The sequence below is a fragment of the Carcharodon carcharias genome, chromosome 20, assembly GCF_017639515.1.
Source record: "Carcharodon carcharias isolate sCarCar2 chromosome 20, sCarCar2.pri, whole genome shotgun sequence".
NCBI lineage: Eukaryota > Metazoa > Chordata > Chondrichthyes > Lamniformes > Lamnidae > Carcharodon > Carcharodon carcharias.
The window spans coordinates 66,952,857-66,972,838 of record NC_054486.1 but is presented as its reverse complement, the minus strand read 5'-3'; the positions used below and the strand labels follow the sequence as shown (position 1 = coordinate 66,972,838).

The window sequence follows — 19,982 nt, the reverse complement described above, 5'->3', positions numbered from 1 at the left end:
GGGGACAGGACTTGTGGATCCAGAGCCTACCCGTCATTTCCAACACTCCTCAAAGTCTCCATGACTCCATGAAAATCCAGGCCCACCATTGGAAAACAGCCTGGTTTTGAGCATCTTCAACAAGGTTTTTACTTGAAACTTAACTTATTGACAATGTAAATCAAGGTTCAGCAGCCAAGACAGGAGTTTCTCCAGAAGAAACACTCTCAGCCCAACTGGTTTCATACAAGGGAACAGGGAGTCAGTGAGTGCATCAAATAGTGCATTTTATTCTTGGGTTTCATCAACTAAAATTTTGAGCTACTTCTGTCCATTATCATCTAAAATGGAAAGGGTGATCAGCAGTGCTATCAAGCAGCACTTGCTTAGCAATAACCTGCTCACTGAAGCTTTGTTTCGGTTCCGCCAGGGTCACTCAACTCCTTAACTCATGGACAAAAGAGCTGGACTCGAGAGTGACTGCCCTTGACATAAAGGCAGCATTTGACCGAGTGTGGCATCAAGGAGTCCTAGCAAATCTGGAGTCAATGGGGTCGGGGGGAAACTCTTCGCTGGTTAGAGTCAAACCTAGCAAAAAGGAAGATGTTTGTGGTTGTTGGAGATCAATCATCTCAGCTCCAAGACATCACTGCTGGAGCTCTTCAGGGTATGTCCTAGGCCCAACCATCTTCAGCTGCTTCATCAATGACCTTCCTTCCACCATAAAGTCAGAAGTGGGGGTGTTTGCTGATGATTGCACAATGTTCAGCACCATTCGTGACTCTACAGATACTGAAGGAGTCCATGCCCAAATGCAGCAAAAACCTGGACAATATGCAGGCTTGGGCTGACAAGTGGCAAGTAACATTCGTACCACAAAATTGCCAGGCAACGACCATCTCCAACAAGAGAAAATCTAACCATTTCCCTATGCAATTCAATGGCATTACCATCACTGAATTCCCCACTATCAATATCCTGGGATTACCGTTGACCAGAAACTGAACTGGACTAGCCATATAAAGGTTGTGGCTACAAGAAGTCAGATGCTAGGAATCATGCAGCGAGTAACTCACCTCCTGACTCCCCAAATCCTGTCTAACATCTACAAGGCACAAGTCAGGAGTGTGATGGAATACTGTCCGCTTGCCTGGATGAGTGCAGCTCCAACAACACTCGAGAAGCTGAACATCATCCAGGACAAAGCTGCCCACTTGATTGGCACCACATCCACACTCACCTCCTCCACCACCAACGCACAGGGGCAGTGTGTACTATCTACAAGATGCACTGCAGTTAGTCACTAAGTGTCCTTAGGCAGCACCTTCCAAACACACAACCACCACCATCTAGAAGGACAAGGGTAGCAGATACATAGGAGCACCAACACCTGGAAGTTCCCCTCCAAGCCACTCACCATCCTGACTTGGAAATATATCGCCGTTCCTTCACTATCGCTGGGTCAAAATCCTGGAACTCCATCCCTAAAGGCACTGTGGGTGTATCTACACGACATGGGCTGCAGCAGTTCAAGAAGGCAGCTCACCACCACCTTCTCAATGGCAATTAGTGATCGGCAATAAATGCTGGCCTAGCCAATGACGCCTGCATCCCATGAATTAATTAAAAATCTAACAGAAATAGGGTAGCTTTGACAGATTACAGTTCACACTATACTAAAATTAATGCAAACTTCCTGAGTTTGCTTCTCATAACATTGGATACAGTAAGGCAATTTTGATTAAAATATAATAATGGGAAATAATGTAATCACACTAAAATGAATTTAATCACAATCAAATCAAATATTAATTCAAAGCATACCTGGACTTGCTGCACCATATTCCTCAGCAGTGCCAAAAACTCTTTGGCGTCTTTTGCCTTCTCTGACAATCCATTCAATGCTTGAGAGAGCTGATTCTAAAAGCAAATATAAACACTAGCACTAGTAAATGGTTTTTTTAAAAAAAACAAGTTAGTGTAGCCAGATTACAGTGCACAACTGACAACTTTGGTTATACATAATTGTAGGTGAATCAGAAACATGATGCCACAATCCACTTTCTTTGCCGCCATTTTATATGGCGCAAAGCAACAGAGGTCTAATCCTTCCAAAATATAAATATCAGCAGTCCCTTTCAAGTATTTTAGATCAGATTCGTTTTTTGTACCATGAAAGCCAAAATAATAAGATACTTTTTTTGTTATTCTTTAGTCTTCATAAAATGAATTGTTGCGTAAAAGGTACAATCTCAGTTTATTCCAGATCTGCAAATAGACTTAAGTGACCATTAAAAACCTATGGCAGTTCTTGCAACCATTTAATTATGTACAGGTTCAACAGTAGGGAATGACAAACTAGGAGTGCGAGGGGAAGGAGGAGAAATTGTGCTAGAGTTAAGCCTATTCCTGGATGATAGGAAGAGTCAGGAGAGTCATTGCAATTTTTCTCCAATTTACAGGCTAATGGCAATTACACAAGTCAACAGAAGCAAAATAGATTTATATAATGAATCCAAAGCCTAAAGAACATGAGAAAGGGTGATAAACTACCTGAAAACTATGGTGCAGGCAGGGTTTTAATCAATCAGGGAGGGATCTTATACTGGGGCGAGTCACTCAAGTTGAGTTTTGGGGGATAGGGTTTTTGGTTTTGCACTGCCATTTAAGAGTCTTATGAAATGAAAAGGATACATATTCAAACTTAGCTTATTTCTTTAATGGCTGTATAAATTTATGGGCTAAAAAAATGCTGTTGCTTATGAATGAAATTTTCTTATATCTACTGTTACCGTTATGCAAATTTCCTGGAAACAGTACGTACAAATGGCCCCACCATTCTTTTGAAAGTTCCTCCCTCCACACTGTCACTGTCTTGTTGAGAATAATCAACGGCTGAGAACAAATAACTTTGAGACGTATTGTTTACTCTCAAAATTTGACTTTCATTCCAGATAACAGGAGACGACATCAGCAGCAGATGAGGAGAAATCAGTATCAAAAACTATAGAGATTCAGGTGGTAAATTTGCTGGCTAGTTTGTTCTAACAGTGCTCGGAGGCTCCATTATTATTATTAATAAGAAAAAAACCGCTTTCATACGAACACTGCACTTTGCACTGCAAATGCCAACTGCACCTGAAATTGTGGCTCAAATTAACACTGGTGGGAGGCAACCTGGAGTAGGGAGTGCCACTTTGCTTCAGAATCAATACTGGCTATGATCCCAATTTAAAAATTATACAGTGTCATTTCATAAGGCTATTTTAAAAAGGAATTTTTAAACTTAAACAGCATTCTAACCACTTCAAAATGGCTACTGTAACCACATATGGATTCATTTCTGTTGTCTGTTTCTCTTTGGAATAAGAAGGCAAGGATATCCAGCAAAATCAATATAGTTGATTAAAATTAGACATGCTTCTGGACAAACAAACAGTTGTCAAGCTAACCATGTGGCATGAACAATTATAATTAATTGGATTATTACCATTGTTTCATCACTGGAGCCTGCAAACACAGACAATGACTAGAGGTAAAGTTCTGGAGTGATGTAGACGACTTAGCTGGTACCATTCAGGTAGTCAAAACAGGTATTCATGACAGCATCAGCAGCAGAATCTTATTTCACTACAATCTGGAATATCACTGACCATTACAAATCAAGCCAGCAGATCAAGTCTGGTCCAATGAACGTGTCGGGAACCATGCCAGGAGCAGCACCAGGTTGACCCAAAAATGAGGTGCCAACCTGATGAAGATACTACATATGAATACATGCGTGGTAAACAGTGGAAGCAGTATGCTATCGACATAGCTGAGTGATCCCAAAACCAATGGATCAGATCAAAAGGTCTGCAATCGTTTCACATCCAGTTGTGAATGGCGGTTGTCAACTAACCAGATATGGAGGCTCCACAAACATTCCTATTCTCAATGATGGAAGAAGCCAACAATAGGGTGCAAAATGTTGTGATATCACTTTACGGGAATATGCAAATGAGTAAGTAGCCAGGATGTAGAACAGCATGTGACCAGCAGCATGTAATGTGGTGTAGGCACTGCAGCTGTGCTGTCTTTCCAACTGATAGTTGCTGAGCTCAATGTAGATCTGTCTGCTGAGTCATCCTGTAATGCATCTTGAAATAAACTAGACGTAGATTTAGTTTCAGTCCTGAGAGATTAGTAAGCTTGTGTAAAGCAAACATAGAAATTCAACATGGTGGCAGTGATGCAAATTTGAAAACTGCGGGACAAGACAGAGGCTGTAAATGCATTGAAAGTCCAGAAGGCAGAATCTCTCTACATATGGTGATTTACTGAACAGTGAGTACCCAATTTGTGGCCGATGCCAGGTCGGTAGTTAATGCAAGTAGCAAGTCAGTTCAGGATTGTGCTGTACAGTCGGCTTCAAATCAGGCAGGGAAAGCTCCGGGGCCATTTTTATGTCCTCCGGTGCTGTTCTTGCACAAAAGGTAGGAAACCCAAATTGCAACCACAGAACGAGATAGCAGCCCCACTGGTGAATCCCTCCAAGAGAAAAGAGGTTGAAAATCCTCTCTGCATCAGGAAGATGACAAAATCCCTTACCACAAATTGGAAGGCCACAAATGTCCTATTTGAATTTAGGCTTTTCAGACAAAAGGATGGAACTGTGCTTTTTAGATTTATCCATCATAGAACCAGATACACAAGTGGTGAAAATAAAGATAGCCATTGGAAACGAGGGGTTGCACACAGTCAACACTTCAGCATCCTTCTGATCCTCCTCAGACAAGCCCGTTAAGCCATGGAATATGCTGGAGGATCAGCTTTGTGTAAAAAATGAACTCTAGGATTTGTTTAATACTGAAAGCTTTCACACAGCAGCCCCAAGGATCAATTTATCAGTTCATCAGCAGGTGCCTTGATAATGGCAAGGACTGCAATTTTCATAAGCTGAGCTTTTGGAGGAAAAAGAAAAGGTCATGATATGACACTCTGCTAAAAGACAGCAGAAAATATGAAGCCATTATGGCTGGGCAACAACATCTGCAAGCATTATGTGCAGCTACCAGTATTGGCGCAGCAGTAGGCAGAAAACAGAAATCAAACAAGCCATGTAGGTAGTGTGGTTTCCTGCACCAACCGCAAAGCTGTCCTGCTTTCAGAGATCTTTGCAAGGTATATGGTGAAAAGGAAATTGGGCTCGTCTCCGAAGGAAATCTAGTTCCAGTGAGGTGCAACCAAAGATTACAATAAAATACAACCAAACAGTAGATGCAGCATACTAACAGGGAGTGCGCCAGCAATCCGCATAAGCGCAGGCACAAGTTAGGAGCCCAGATGGACCAGGATGAAGATGACTCAAAATGGAAAAATCTTCAACTAGAAAACAAACCGGCCTTCCACAATGAACGTAGATGAAGTCAAACGATTAGAGACTTTTGCTATCAGCATCATATGTTCAATGAAAAGCAGCGAACACATGCTCACAGCCAAAGTTGACACGGGAGCGAGTGCAAACGTCTTGCCAGTCAGGATCCTGAAGGATACATATATGGATTGTTTTAAGTCAATGATACACGCTGCGTTAGAAAGTAACTGCATAGAACGGGACACCCATTCATTGCATAAGTACGTGGATGTTGAAATGCAACTATGGCAAGTCTGTATGGAAACCACAAGTATTCTACCTGGTGGACAGGAATGGATCAGCAATAGCAGGGTTACCATCATGTACGGAACTCAACACTATGACCATTCACAAGATCATCAACATATCATGTGTGGCAGAAGAGGCCGAGAATAATTGCATTGAGTCAGTCCATGACCTACAGCAGAGCCAGACAAATTCGGCACTAAAGACAACTTTGATGCTTACTACACCTCAGAGAAGATGCAATTCTGTTGATCGACACTCTGAGAAAGTGCGGTATACACATACAGGAGAAGCTTAGATGAGAGTGGACAACATGGAGCATATCCATGAGCACACCAACTATGCAGTTGTATCATGTGCATCCTGAAAAAATATGGCACACTCCAGGTGCGCTTGAACACAAGGTGACCAAATCTTGCTCTAAAGGGATGCCCACACAAGATTCCAACATTAGAGGAACTGAATTTCAAATTTACAGCAGCAAGCTTTTTCTCCAAATTGGACAGCAAACATGGATATTGTTTAGTTTATTTGGCAGAAGGATCAAGAAATTGCTACTTTCAAGACACTATTTGGAAGATACTTTCAGAGATCTTCTTTTCATTTAACCATCAATCAGGATCTGATCCAGCAGCATATAGACAGAATTGCAGAAAATATCCCTGGATGCATTTGCATTGCCACAATATTGTGGTGACAGAAGAATCCAAAGAAGAGCTTGACAGAAATCTGCACTAATTGATGGCAGCAGCTCATTGTCAAACACAGAATTGTTACGGTGTAGGAGGCGGCCATTCAGCCCATCGTGTCTGCACAAGCTCTCTGAGCATTTCAACTTACTGCCAATCTCCTGCCTTTTCCCTGTAACCCTGCACATTTAAATAATCTCCAATGCCCTCTTGAATGCCTCAATTGAACCTGCCTCCACAAAGGAACAACAGCAAGAAATGCCAGGTAAATGTAGGTCAGGTTAACTTTTTTCAGCTCTATTTACTCAAGTTCAAGGATCTGTCCTGACCCAGGCAAACTCAAAGATGTACAACACATGTCTACTCCCTAAGCCAAAGAGGACTTGCAGAAATGCCTTGAATTTTTCAACTTATTAGCACCACACACAGCCACTTTTGCTGATAAGAGGTCTCTTAGTGATGATACTTTAAGGAAGCATGTTCCATATTTATAGGACCACCAACACATGCTTGAGTCACTTAAGCAGGCATTGTCAGAAGAGAATGTATTCTACAATACTATGACCCAAGAAAAGAGGTGGTCTTAAGAGGTTGACACATCTCAAAAAGAGTTAGGAGCAAGCATTATACATTGGCAGATCAATTGCATTTGGCTCCAAAAGTCTATTGCAAGTCTCTGACCTGCTCTTATAGTCACAGTTTTTCTATGGCTAGTCCAGTTCAGTTTCTGGTCAATGGTAATCCCCAGGATGTTGATAGAGGGGGATTCAGTGATCGTGATGCCATTAAATGGCATGGGGAGATGGTTAGATTGTCTCTTGTTGGAGATGGTCATTCGTGCCACACAAGTGCCAGGCAATGTTACCAGATCTTGTTGCATTTGAACATGGACTACTTCAGCATCCGATGGGTTGTGAATGGTGCTGAACATTGTAGTCATCAGCAAACATCCCTACTTCTGATCTTATGATAGAAGGAAGGTCATTGATGAAGCAGTTGAAGATGGTTGGGCCTAGGACACAACCCTGAAGAACTGCTACAGCAATGTCCTGGGACTGAGATGATGGACCTCCATCAACTACAACCATCTTCCTTTGCGCTAGGTATGACTCCAACCAGTGGAGAGTTTTCCCCCAATTCCCAGTGACTCCAGACTTGCTCGGGCTCTCTAATAAATGCTGCCTTGATGTCAAAGGCAGCCACTCTCACCTCACCATTACTGTTGCCCTGAGAAAGAGTAGCATGGGTTAAAGCTTAGAAATGTGCAGATCAAATAACTCAAATTTTGGGGGGATGTAAGTAATCAAAGTGGTTGCTTGCTCTGGAATCAGCTGCATGGAATAGAATAATTTTTCTAATGCTGTTTAGACTTTCAGAAGAATGTACAACATGGAAGTTACAAGATAGAAAAGACTTTCTTCCGATTGAACACCGACTGAACAAAATAAATGCAACTCACAAGAGGGCTGATATGAATGAGAATTTGGTCTCAGCTTCCCAACAAATAGGAGGTTAAGGTGGCAATTTTCACTGGCTCCTCGGGCACTAAAGAGCCTCTCGGGTGTATAAAATAGGGTCTGAGCTGTAATGCCATTTTAGCACAAGACACCATCTTGGTAAAGAAGTTGAAATGTGCACTGATGATAGCTGCCCAGAGAACTATTAAGGGGTTGACTGCCACCTAAACTGCCTTCTAGTGTTTATTAAGGAGGCCACACAGCATTTTGGTGGATGGTGCTTGAGCCAACACTTAACAGCAACCAGCTGATCAGGGGAGAAAAAAAAACTTTTGACAACTGAGAGTGCTATTTAAAGCAGCGTTGTCCAACATGATTTCAATGCTTCCCAAACTTGTGGTGGCCAGGTCACCATATTTCCTGCATGATACAAGATATATGCGGTACAGATAAGAGAAAAGTGCAGTCTTTTGAAAATGAGTTAGAGATTTTAGACGGTCAGCTATCAAAGACTGATATGTTCATTGGCAGAACCAAGGGAACAGCTTCAAAAAGGATTTTGCAATCCAACTGTATACACTCGCAAAGGGTGGTGGTAAAATCTATTAACTGTTTCTGAGAGTGTATTGCAGTTTATTTCAAACAACAAATTTCTTCAAGAGTAAACTCCCTCTATTTTATCAGAGAAAACAGATAAGACAAGATAACAAACAGTGGACTATTTTTCTTGTTTCATTGTGCAAGTGGTCCTTCAGCTTCCAGGTCACAAGAAACCCAACAACTTAAGAGACTCCTGCACACTGTTAACATTCAGCCTCTAATTTCACTTAAAATCCATTCTTCCCCCACTCCCAAAATGTTGCAACTGCATACAGCTGAATACAATACTGCCTCGCGAGACATCTCAGGAACCAGACAGTGGTGATTGATTGGACCATAAAAGACCTGAATTGGTATTTTGTACAGATGTAGAAATTGATGTTTCATCACGGCTGAATGACAGTTCAATTTTTCTTGCATTATTAAATATTTTACTCAATGCTTTGAGCAGGACAATTAAAGGAACCAAACTATTACAAAATAAAATATCTTGGATGTGATACACAATCAAGATGAAAAATTTTAACATTGTGATCACACTGTTTTTGCAAAATGCATCAAGATAGTTTAAAAAAATCAATAGCAGCTATCAGGCAATATCTACAGTTAGGGGTTTATACTGCACCGCATAATAATCACATTTATTTAACTATTTTCTAGTCTAAAGACTAATGAAAATACTGAAGATGCCAATTAAATTAAAAAGTCATATCCAGCATCCAGAATATAATGTAATTACTTTGTCCTGTCAAACTGAGTCCGGTCAATGGATTGATTCAATACCAGATGTTCATGAAAGAATCTATCCACACAACTGGTCAGCAATATATACAAGCCTACAATCACAGTTGGAAGATGAAGTTACAATAGATAGATGGATAGGTACTTTATTTTCATTCTTTACAAGCCACATTTCTTTTCTAAATCTTTTTAGACTTAGGCAGTAAAAGCAACTGAATGCCTCCAAGAAATCCATTTATTCCACTGCAATTGGCTGTTTGGAGATACATTACAACAGACTGGGTTAGCACCTTTCAATTTTCTCTCCCTCCCTCCCTGTGGGAGGCATTTTTATAGCACAGCTGAATGACAATGAACAACAGTATGGGAGATTTTGGCACTCCGGAAACATGCAAGGCGTGCATATTGGAGAACTGTGTTCCAAGTGATTTTCCATTTGTTAAAATTAATAGATGGATCACAGGCTAATGGTAGAGAATTCCTGATATGCGCTCAGCATGTACCTAGAGAAAAATGTTGTCTTATGTCCCCACTGCCTATATGAAACAATATTTTAATTTTGCATTAGAACTTATAATCCATGTACGTAAGCTATTATAACTGGTTTTGTTCAAGATGCAAATTATATTAACTGATGTGCAATTTAAACAGAGCCTTCAAATACAGCAGTTTGCCATATATTGCACTTGTTGCCAGATCTTTCACACAATTCTGACCATCCCACTTAGCTATTTTATTTGCAACAACGTTCAGATATTTCTAAATCTTTGGCATATTTCTGCACAGCTCTAATAACCTAGGACAGTCAAACTGTGCAATTTTGCTTTTGCTGCAAGAAAGTGTAATGGTTACATTGTAAAGTCTCAGATGGAAGCATTGGTCAGGTTAAATAGGCTGGAAAATGAAGCTGCCTCTGGAAGTGGTAGATTGTGAAATAAAAGGTGTTGAATTCTTTTTACCATTACAATTTTAAAATCAAATTTAAGTGCATAAGAATAAAATTCTTTTTACAGTGGTGTTTCTTAAAAAGCAAATTAACAAAATACAAATTTAACAGTTGGAAACAACTTCAGAAATACCAAATTAATAAAATACCAATTATGGATTGGCAAAAACAGTCAAAAAACCATGCTATATTTGTATTTCTACAGTTAAGATATTTTGTATATAATATATAAATGACAGAGGTGACTATGTGGGGGGGAGGATTATTAAGTTCGCGGATGACACAAAGATTGGCTGGGTAGTTAACAGTGAGGTTGAGTGTCTTGGGCTACAGGAAGATATAGACAGGAAGGTCAAATGGGCAGATAAGTGGCAGATGGAATTTAACCCTGAAAAATGTGAGGTGATACACTTTGGAAGGAGTGATTTGACAAGGAAGTATTCAATGAACAGCATGACACTAGGAAGTTCTGAGGAACAAAGGGACCTTGGTGTGTGTGTCCATAGATCTCTGAAGACGGAGGGGCATGTTAGTGGGGTGGTGAAAAAGGCATATGGGAAACTTGCCTTTATCAATCAAGGCATAGATTACAAAAGTAGGGAGGTCATGTTGGAGTTGTATTGGAACATTGGTGAGGCCACAGCTGCAGTACTGTGTGCAGTTCTGGTCACCACATTATAGGAAGGATGTGATTGCACTGGAGAGGGTGCAGAGGAGATTCACCAGGATGTTGCCAGGGATGAAACATTTAAGTTATGAAGCGAGGTTGGATAGACTTGGGTTGTTTTCGTTGGAGCAGAGAAGACTGAGGGGCGACTTGATCATGGTGTACAAGATTATGAGGGGCATGGACAGGGTGGATAGGGAGCAGCTGTTCCTCTTAGTTGAAGGGTCAGTCACAAGGGCACATAAGTTCAAGGTGAGGGGCAGGAGGTTTAGGGGGGTGATGTGAGGAAAAACATTTTTACCCAGAGGGTAGTGACGGTTTGGAATGCACTGCCTGGGAGGGTGGTGGAGATGGGTTGCCTCACATCCTTTAAAAAGTACCTGGATGAGCACTTGGCACGTCATAACATTCAAGGCTATGGGCCAAGTGCTGGTAAATGGGATTAGGTAGGTAGGTCAAGCGTTTCTCATGTGCTGGTGCTGACTCAATGGGCCGAAGGGCCTCTTCTGCACTGAGATTCTGTGACTTGGTTGGCTGTACAATAACATCTAAAGTAGCATACTGTAGATTGTGAAAATTTTTCCCACCTATCACTTCAGCATCTTTGTTTGAGTTTAATAAGGGCTGATACGCAAATGAAATATTTTCATTTAGTTTAAAGAAAAATACGCCAAATTGGCTGTTTAGACGGTGCATGAAAACTATTCAAACAAACATTCAGCTTCTGTAGTTTATTCCAAGGAAAGAGTCTCAAGATGTTCACAACTACCTTAAACTGGTAAATGTGGAGTCACAATTTTTAAATTAAAATGGAGTCAATTTCCAGCATTGTTCAATTAAACAGATACAAACTATAATCAATAACCTTTTGTATAAGAACTGTTGAAGTTTACATAGACTATAATGAGTTACATATTTTGTTAGTACATAGATCAAATTGTGTACATTTTGTAACATACAAACATAGATTTAGTATTTTGTGGTCACGGACAATGAAATGTAAAACTGGTATGAATTTCAATTTGATTGAGAAAAGAATTTGTAATCCCTCAACCTTGCTGCAGATTATTAAAGACAAAACTACTTACACTTTGCGAATCCTCAATTTCAATTAATACAACATAAGTCTGCACAAGTCTCACTGCTATGGCTATTAATCTTTTATCCTTTCCATTTTTGGCCATCTAGTGCCAAGCTACTCAATTTTGCATCAGAAATCAAGGGCTTCCCCTATACTTGCACATGTTATGAGAAACCAGCTAATTATTTTTATAATGCTCTCCTGGGAAGATGATCCTTAATGTGAATCATTTGCATTTGAAGGTCATTTGTGGGTTGCCTGCAAACAATTTACAAGCACTTCAAATTTCTCATTGAATGGGTAAATATGTCAAAAAGCTCCTACAGATTGCTTTTGAGGCTTTAATAAATTCCTTATCAATGAAGTAATTCAGTAAATGATTAACCAATTGTAACAGTATCGATACATGCAGAGCTATAACCAGACTGCAATGGAAGACCCCTTACTTTTACAGGACTGGCATCGAATATGCAGCCTGCAAGTACATTTCAGTCACCAATATGCCCAAAAGCAAAATTAGTGAAAGTGCCAACAGCTCTCTGCAATATTCACATTAATCTCATATTGTGCTACATATCATATGCTAGCCCACTGTTTTCTGTCAGTAGTGTCTATACACTTGCATGAAATAAAGTATTAAAATGTAAAGAAAGATGTAATTGTACAACTTTTCTACAATATTCAAAATACAGTTGTGCCCAAAATCAATGAAAATGTTAGGTCTTCTATTCGAAATAATCACACTTATAGTCTCAAAACACTGGAGCTTCCTCAAGTGCATTTCTTGCTGTTCTCCATGTGCTTGTGGACTGATATATTATTGGTCAGCACCTGACTGCAGTGCAGCAGTAAATGTGGCACCCTGAATATGTATTCGCATAATAATTGGTTCCCAACTCTTTATGAATAATATAACAAAGACAAAATCAATAAATAAATGTGCCTTTGGACTGTGCAGGATAGTACAAGGCTGTGCATATGTTTAGTTTTGCTATTTGTATCCAGTTGTACAGAAAGTAACAATTTGCAGTAACAAACTCTGCAATTAACTAAGGGTGAATCTTTTTAAAGAAAGAATGTTAACAGTTAAAAAATCCACCAGTTAATGACATCAAGTTTATCAAATTTGCACATTCCTGTAGTTGCGTCAGTAGGTCATTCAATGGAGAAAAATAGGCAGACAATCTCCTGTCTTTTGTTGAGGGATTTCATATAATGGCTGAAAAATGCCATCTAAAGAAATAAAATGTAGATACAGTAAGTTTACCAAACAAATGCATATATAGCAAAGCTATGAAATATAGGAACTCCTATCAAAGTACTGATCTCAAATTTATGCAAACAAATTAAAGACTAATATTCTTTTTCAATAATTAAATGTATATTACCGTAGCTAACTGAAAGCAAGTTATGATCCATATGATACCACACTGGTAGCATTGAGCAGAGGCATAAAACATCCTGCTGTTTCAGGGGTGTGTGTGTGAGAGTGGGAGAGGGACTGAGTGAGAAGAGAGAAAAACTTGATCTTTTAACATTGTAAATCTCAGATTTCAGCTTCCACCTTAATCCCACGTGTATGTCCTAATCTTTGCCTTTCTCTATAAAACTGTTACAAAGTGAACGATAAACAGTGCCTTGTTCTTTCTAAAACAAAATCAAAAATTGCTGGAAAAATCCAGCAGGTCTGACAGCCTCTGGGGAGAGAAAGACAAAGTTAACGTTTCGAGTCAGTATGACTCTTCATCAGAACTAAATAAAAATAGAAATGAGGTGAAATATTATGCTTGAGGGGAGCGGACAGGTGGAGCTGGATAGACGGCCAGTGATAGGTGGAGGCAAAGAAGAGATTTTCAAAGATGTCATAAACAAAAGGACAAATGGGGTGTTGACGGTGGTGATATTAGCTAAAGGGTGTGCTAATGGTGACATTAAGGGTAGAAAGCAGGACAAGCAAGTGACAGTTCTGTTGAAGGGTCATTCGGACTTGAAATGTTGACTGTGCTCCTCTCCGCAGATGCTGCCAGACCTGCTGCGTTTTTCCAGGTATTTTTGTTTTTGACAGAAGGCCCTAGTGGGGGTGGGGTGGGGGGAAGGGATCGAAATAGGCTAAAAGGGGGAGATAAAACAATGGATGGCAATAAATTTAAAAATAATAGAAATAGGTGAGAAAAATATATTAAAAAATATATAAATTATTAGAAAGTGGGGGGGATTGGAAAGGGGGTGGGGATGGAGGATTATTTTTAAATTTATTTCCATCCATTGTTTTATCTCCACCTTTTAGCCTATTTCGATCCCTTCCCCCTACCCCACCCCCACTAGGGCCTTCTGTCACTTGCTTGTCCTGCTTTCTACCCTTAATGTCACCATTAGCACATCCTTTAGCTAATATCACCACCGTTAACTCCCCTTTGTCCTTTTGTTTATGACATCTTTGACAATCTCTTCTTTGCCTCCACTTATCACTGGTCCCCTATCCAGCTCCACCTGTCCCACCCCCCTCAAACATCTTAATATTGCACCACATTTCTATTTTTCTTTAGTTCTGATGAGGAGTCATACGGACTCGAAACGTTAACTCTGTCTTCCTCTCCACAGATGCTGTCAGACCTGCTGAGGTTTTCCATATATTTTTGTTTCAGATTTCCATCATCCGCTGTATTTTGCTTTGACCTTGTTCTTTCTGGTTTGATGTCGGAGAGAATTTTCAATCTGATTGGCTACTCAGTCTGTTCGGCAACTTCAGTTTCTAGACACCAGAGATCCCCTATAGCTGGTGGTACAATGAAACTGCTGTGAAATTGACACCATAGCACTTGCTAGATATTTGGACAGCTTCGAGTTCATTGGCAAGTGCCACCCCTATGCTAAAAGCTGAAAAATCTGAGCCATAGTGTACTTAACATAGTAAAATGTTCCATGGTGCTTCACAGGATCAAATAAAATATATGACCAAGCCACAAGAGGAAATTGGACAAAGAGGTAGGTTTTAAAAGGAGTAACAGAGGATGAGAAGGAGAGGTTTAGAGAGGCAATTTCAGACCTTAGGGCCTTGGCTGCTGATGGCATGGATGCCAATGATGGAGCAAAGCAAACAGGGTTCAAGAGGCCAGAATTAGGAGCACAAAGAACTTGAAGGGTTATAGAGCTGGATAGGAAAAAGGCCATGGAGAGAGATTTGAAACCAGGACAAGGTTTATTTTTTAAATTGAATAAATTAAGTCTGTCAAAGCAGGGGTCAGTATAGATCAGTGACAGAAAAAGGAGAACAGGACATGAAAGTTAGGATACAGGCACAGTTGCAGATAAGGTCAAGTTTATGGACAGTACAAAATGCAAGTTAGGCCCCTAAATTGCAACTCAGGTACAAACTCAAGGCTGCTTACAACATTGCCCAAATTTACTTATTTATTTATTAAAAGTTATTTGTGAAATTTGTAATGCTTCTCCTAGCTCTCCTCCACCCAAAGGAAAGAAAATCCTGGCCATTGCTAGTCTATCTGAGGCTCCTCTTGGATTGCCTATCCTCCCTTCACTGTCAACTAGCTCAGGAAGAGAGCTGGCTGATTTCCTACCTTCCCAGATCAGTGAGTTGCTGTGGGATGCCTGACAAAGAAATATGTATTCAAGGTTTAAACACAACACAGAATAACTTAGATCTCAAATAGAATCCATGGCCTCCAATTTAACTCCTGTCTGCAGAATGAGGGAGAATTAGGTGAGACATTAAAATACTGAAAAAAAAACAAAATCCAGCTTCCAACACACTTATTCCAGGCCCACTTTAATATTTAACAAACTCAAGTAGAATGAAATCCTACAACATACTCCTGCTGTAGGTGACTCATACAAAAAGTAGGCCTATTTAACCTTTTAAAATCTCAGCTCGATGACATTCTCGCAGGGCAAGTCCCGCACTGTCTGCTGTCCAGCGGCAGAAGCATGGAGGAAGCAGGAAACTGGTCAGAAGGTGGCAAGGCAAATTTTAAAACCTTACCTCTCTGAACTTCTCATGTTGCAAAGGGAGCAGAAATGCTCTCTCCTCTTCCCCACGAGTGCTGGGTTTAGATTTTGTTGACCTCTGATTTGGTTGCCAAGGACTAACAAACTCTCTACGCTTAAGGCTAAATTAAGGGAATTTCCAGCCAATAGACTGCCAGAGACTGGTCCCAGGTGTCCCCAGCTGCTGCTCACATGCCCAAATTTCTGCTCCCACTCACTGGCCAATTGGTTAGGAGGGATTCAAGGATGTTTTTAAAAAGGGGTCCTGCCATCAAGATCAGCAGGGCCTCAACTTCTAACATGGTCCAGTTTATCACCTACTTCTGGTGTTGCATATACCCTTCCCACAAAAATCCCGGTTCCAAAATAGAAGTCCAAACCTCTTACACTTCATGAACTCAAAAATCATCTGGTTATGATAATGACTAAAATGCCTTCAGGAATTGAGGACTAAGTTCAAGGGTCAGTTAATTTTAATCAGAAAAGTGTCCCAGGAAGAGGAACAGAGAGAGGTCTCAAGAGGGAGTCCCAGGTAAGGGACAAAAACAGGGGACAGAAACAGGTCCCAGTTAAGTAAAAAGGAGCAGGGAAACTGGATCTAAGTTAAAGAAAGGGCTGCGGGGAGAAGCCTTGATATTTGAATAGGACTCAGAAGTCATCCTGAAGATCCGAGAAGGCAGACGAAGGTTGGTTACTATGTGCTGCGTGCTGTTGGGTCAAAGGCCCCTTTGGAGCAGTGGTATTCTGTTTGGCAAGGCCAAAAGATCTGAAATTGAGCTTGTTGACGCGTGAATGTACCTGGAAATCCAGGGGAACGGAATCTCAGAAGGCAAGATTGAAACCTTGAAAGTTGAGCTGTCATTGAAGCTGCCTGAGTTGGAGTGACTTTTGGTGAGAATTCCAAGGCAAGATCTTTGAAGGTGAAGATTGGAAACCCCTGTGACAGAGACAAATTTCAGTGAAGTTGGTTAACTGACTAATGTTTGGGATGGTGGGCGGGTTAGGGTTGTTGAGAAATCCATGTTTTGGTCGCGTTTGGTATTTATTCTGTAGTGTGGTGTGTTTGACCACAGTTTGCCTGTTAATTCACATGTACCGCACACTTATCCTGAATGTTAGAGTATAAGATAGATATTGTAAAGTGTTTTATCTTTCTGAACTTGTAAATTTTATCTTTGTTCGTTCCAATCCCATGGAATCTTGTGTCTTTCTTCGCTTAGTGTCTTGAACCTCAAGCTACATCTCCTTTAAACAAAATGTTATCGACATTAATGAGACCTCACCAACAACTTGGGGTCTGGCCAGGGATCATAACAATTAAAACGCAAAGCCCCAAAGCCACTTTCTTTGGATTCACGATTGGAATTCCAGTATTAGAAGAGTTTTCAATCTGGATGCAAAACAAGGGTCCTTTGGGTATAGCAATGCATTAATCCCTCAAACAGTTCAGCACATGGTTATGGCCCTCCTAGTTTTTTTACATTCATTTGAGAGGTGGACGTTGCTGGCACAACTGGCATTTATTATCCATCCCCAGTTGCCCGAGAAGATTTGGAGGGCCCCCTTCATGAACTGCTGCAGTCAGTAAGATGTTGGTAACTCCCTCAGTGCTGTTAGGTCAGGGGTTCCAGGATTTTGATTCAGCAACGTCAAAGGAATGGCAATATTGTTCCAAGTCAATATGATGTGTGGTTTGGAGAGGAACCTGCAGCTAGTGATGTTCCCATGCATAAGCTTTTCCTTTAGGCAGTAGAGCAGGCAAGAGCAATTGAAGGCACCTTGGTGAGTTGCACCAGTGCATCTTATAGAGGGTACACATTTCTGGTGGAAGGACTCTTTTTTGGCTGGTGGATGGGTGCCAAACACTTAGGTGTTTTGTCCTGGCTGGTGTTGAGCGTCTTGTGTTGTTGCAACTACACTGAGCCAGACAAGTGGGGTATATTCCATCTCATTCTTGAATTATGCCTTGTAGGCGATGGCTTTGGAGATTGAGGAGGAGTGTCACTCACTGCAGAATTCCCAGCCTCTAACCTGCTCTTATAGTCACAGTATTTATATGGCTGGTCCAATTAGGTCCCTGATCAATGGTAACTCCCCCAGGATTTTGATGGTGAAGGATCCAGCAATGAAAATGCCATTGAATTAAGCAGAGATGGTTAGACACTCACTTGTCGAAGATGGTCACTGCCTGACACTTGAGTGGCAAGTAACATTTGCACCACACATCAGTCCAAGTTGAACGTTGTCCAGGTCTTGCTACTGTGCGCAGGCATGGACTGCTTCAGTATCTGAGGAGCTGCAAATGGAACTGAATGCTGTGGAATCATCAAACAAACATTCTCACTTCTGACTTGATGATGGAAAGGTCATTAATGATGTAGCTGAAGATTGTTGGGCCTAGGATACTACCCTGAGGAACTCATGCAGCAACGTCCTGGAGCTGAGATAATTGGCCTCCATCAACCACAATCATCTTCCTTTGTGTTTGGTAATTGTTCAGCCAATGGTTTTCACCTGTATTTTCATTGACTTCAATTTTGCCAGGGCTCCTTGATACCACATTCAAATCTGCCTTTGTGTCAAGAACCATCACTCTCACCTCTGGAATTCCTCTCTTGTCCATATTTGGACCAGGACTGTAATGGGATCTGATGCAGAGTGGTTCTGCTAGAACACAATCTAAGCATCAGAGTGCGCCACTTAATAGTACTGTTGACAGCACCTTCTATCGCTTGGCTGATGATCAAGAGTAGACAGATGCTGTGCAATTGGCCCAATTGAATTTGCCCTGCTTTTTGTGGACAGGACACAACTGGGCAAGTTTCCACTTCTGGTAGATGCTAGTGTTATGGATGTACTGGAATATCCTTGCTACGGTTACAGCTGGTTCTGGAGCACATCTTCAGCCAGGTTGCTGTCGGAGCCCACAGTCTTTGCTCTATCCAGTCCGCTAAGCTGTTCATTGATTTCCATGGAGTTAGCTGACAAAATGGTGCCTAGTATGATGGGGACCTTCAGAGACTGTAGCTTTGGAGTATCCATTCAGCATTTCTGGCAGAAGGTAGTAGCAAACACTCAGCTTGGTCTTTTGCACCCATGTTCTGGGCTCTACCATCATTGAGGATGGGATGTTCATGGAGCCTCCTCCTCATGTTAATGTTTAATTGTCCAGCATCATTTACTACTAGATATGGTAGGACTGTAACAGTCCAATCTGCTCACTGGTTATGGATCACTTAGCTCTGTGAATACCATGCTGCCTCTGCTGTTTACCGTGCATGTAGCCCTGTGTTGCAGGTTTTGCCAACTTGACACTTCACTTTTACTTATGCCCGTTGCTGCTCCTGGCATGCTCTCCTGCACACCTCATTGAGCCAGGATTGATATAGTGAGATATATGCTGGGCCATGAGGTTATAGTTTGTGGCGGAATATAATCCTACTGCTGCTGATGGCCCACAGCACCTTGCGGATGTCCAGTTTTGAGCTTCTAAATCTGTCCTGAAGCTACCTCATTTAACATAGTGGTAACACCACACAGCATAATAGAGTGTATCAGTATGAAGACTGGACTTTGTCTCCACGAGGACAATGTGATGGTCACTCCTACCAATACTGTCAAGGGCAGATGCATCTGCAAGAGAAAAATTGGCAAGGAAGGGGTCAAGTATGTTTCTCCTCAGCACCTACCACAAGCCCAGTCCAGCACGTATGTCCTTCAAGGCTCAGCCAGCTCAGTCAGTAATGATCGACAGAGGCATTCCTGGCGATGGACCATAAACTCCCACACCCAGAGTATGTTCTATGTCCTTCCTACCTTTAGGTGGCATTATGATCCCCATAGAGATCAATAATTTTTAAAAAAGTTTTTGAATTCCAGTGACCATCTGAAATGATCTCACAAGATTGAGTTAAGACTTTTACTATAATGAACAAACTAAAAGCAAAACAAAAACAGAATTACCTGGAAAAACTCAGCAGGTCTGGCAGCATCGGCAGAGAAGTAAAGAGTTGACGTTTCGAGTCCTCATGACCCTTCAACAGAACTAGGTGAATCCAAGGAAGGAGAATCCAGCATCTGCAGTTTTTAGTTTTTAAACTAAAAGCAACAATGACTAAACACTATTCAGTAGGCAGTTTATGCTCTAAACTTCAGAAATGTTTCCCCATTGAAGTT

At 41.0% G+C, this 19,982-nt stretch overlaps 1 protein-coding gene across 1 annotated transcript in view; it reads right to left on the bottom strand.

Moving 5' to 3' along the window:
- Positions 1–19,982, bottom strand: part of trim9 (tripartite motif containing 9) — a 131,346-nt gene that overhangs the window by 80,805 nt on the left and 30,559 nt on the right. The window contains exon 2 of the mRNA XM_041214189.1: positions 1,804–1,899. Within this exon, the coding sequence (XP_041070123.1) occupies positions 1,804–1,899 (96 nt within the window). The remainder of the gene's footprint in view (positions 1–1,803; positions 1,900–19,982) is intronic.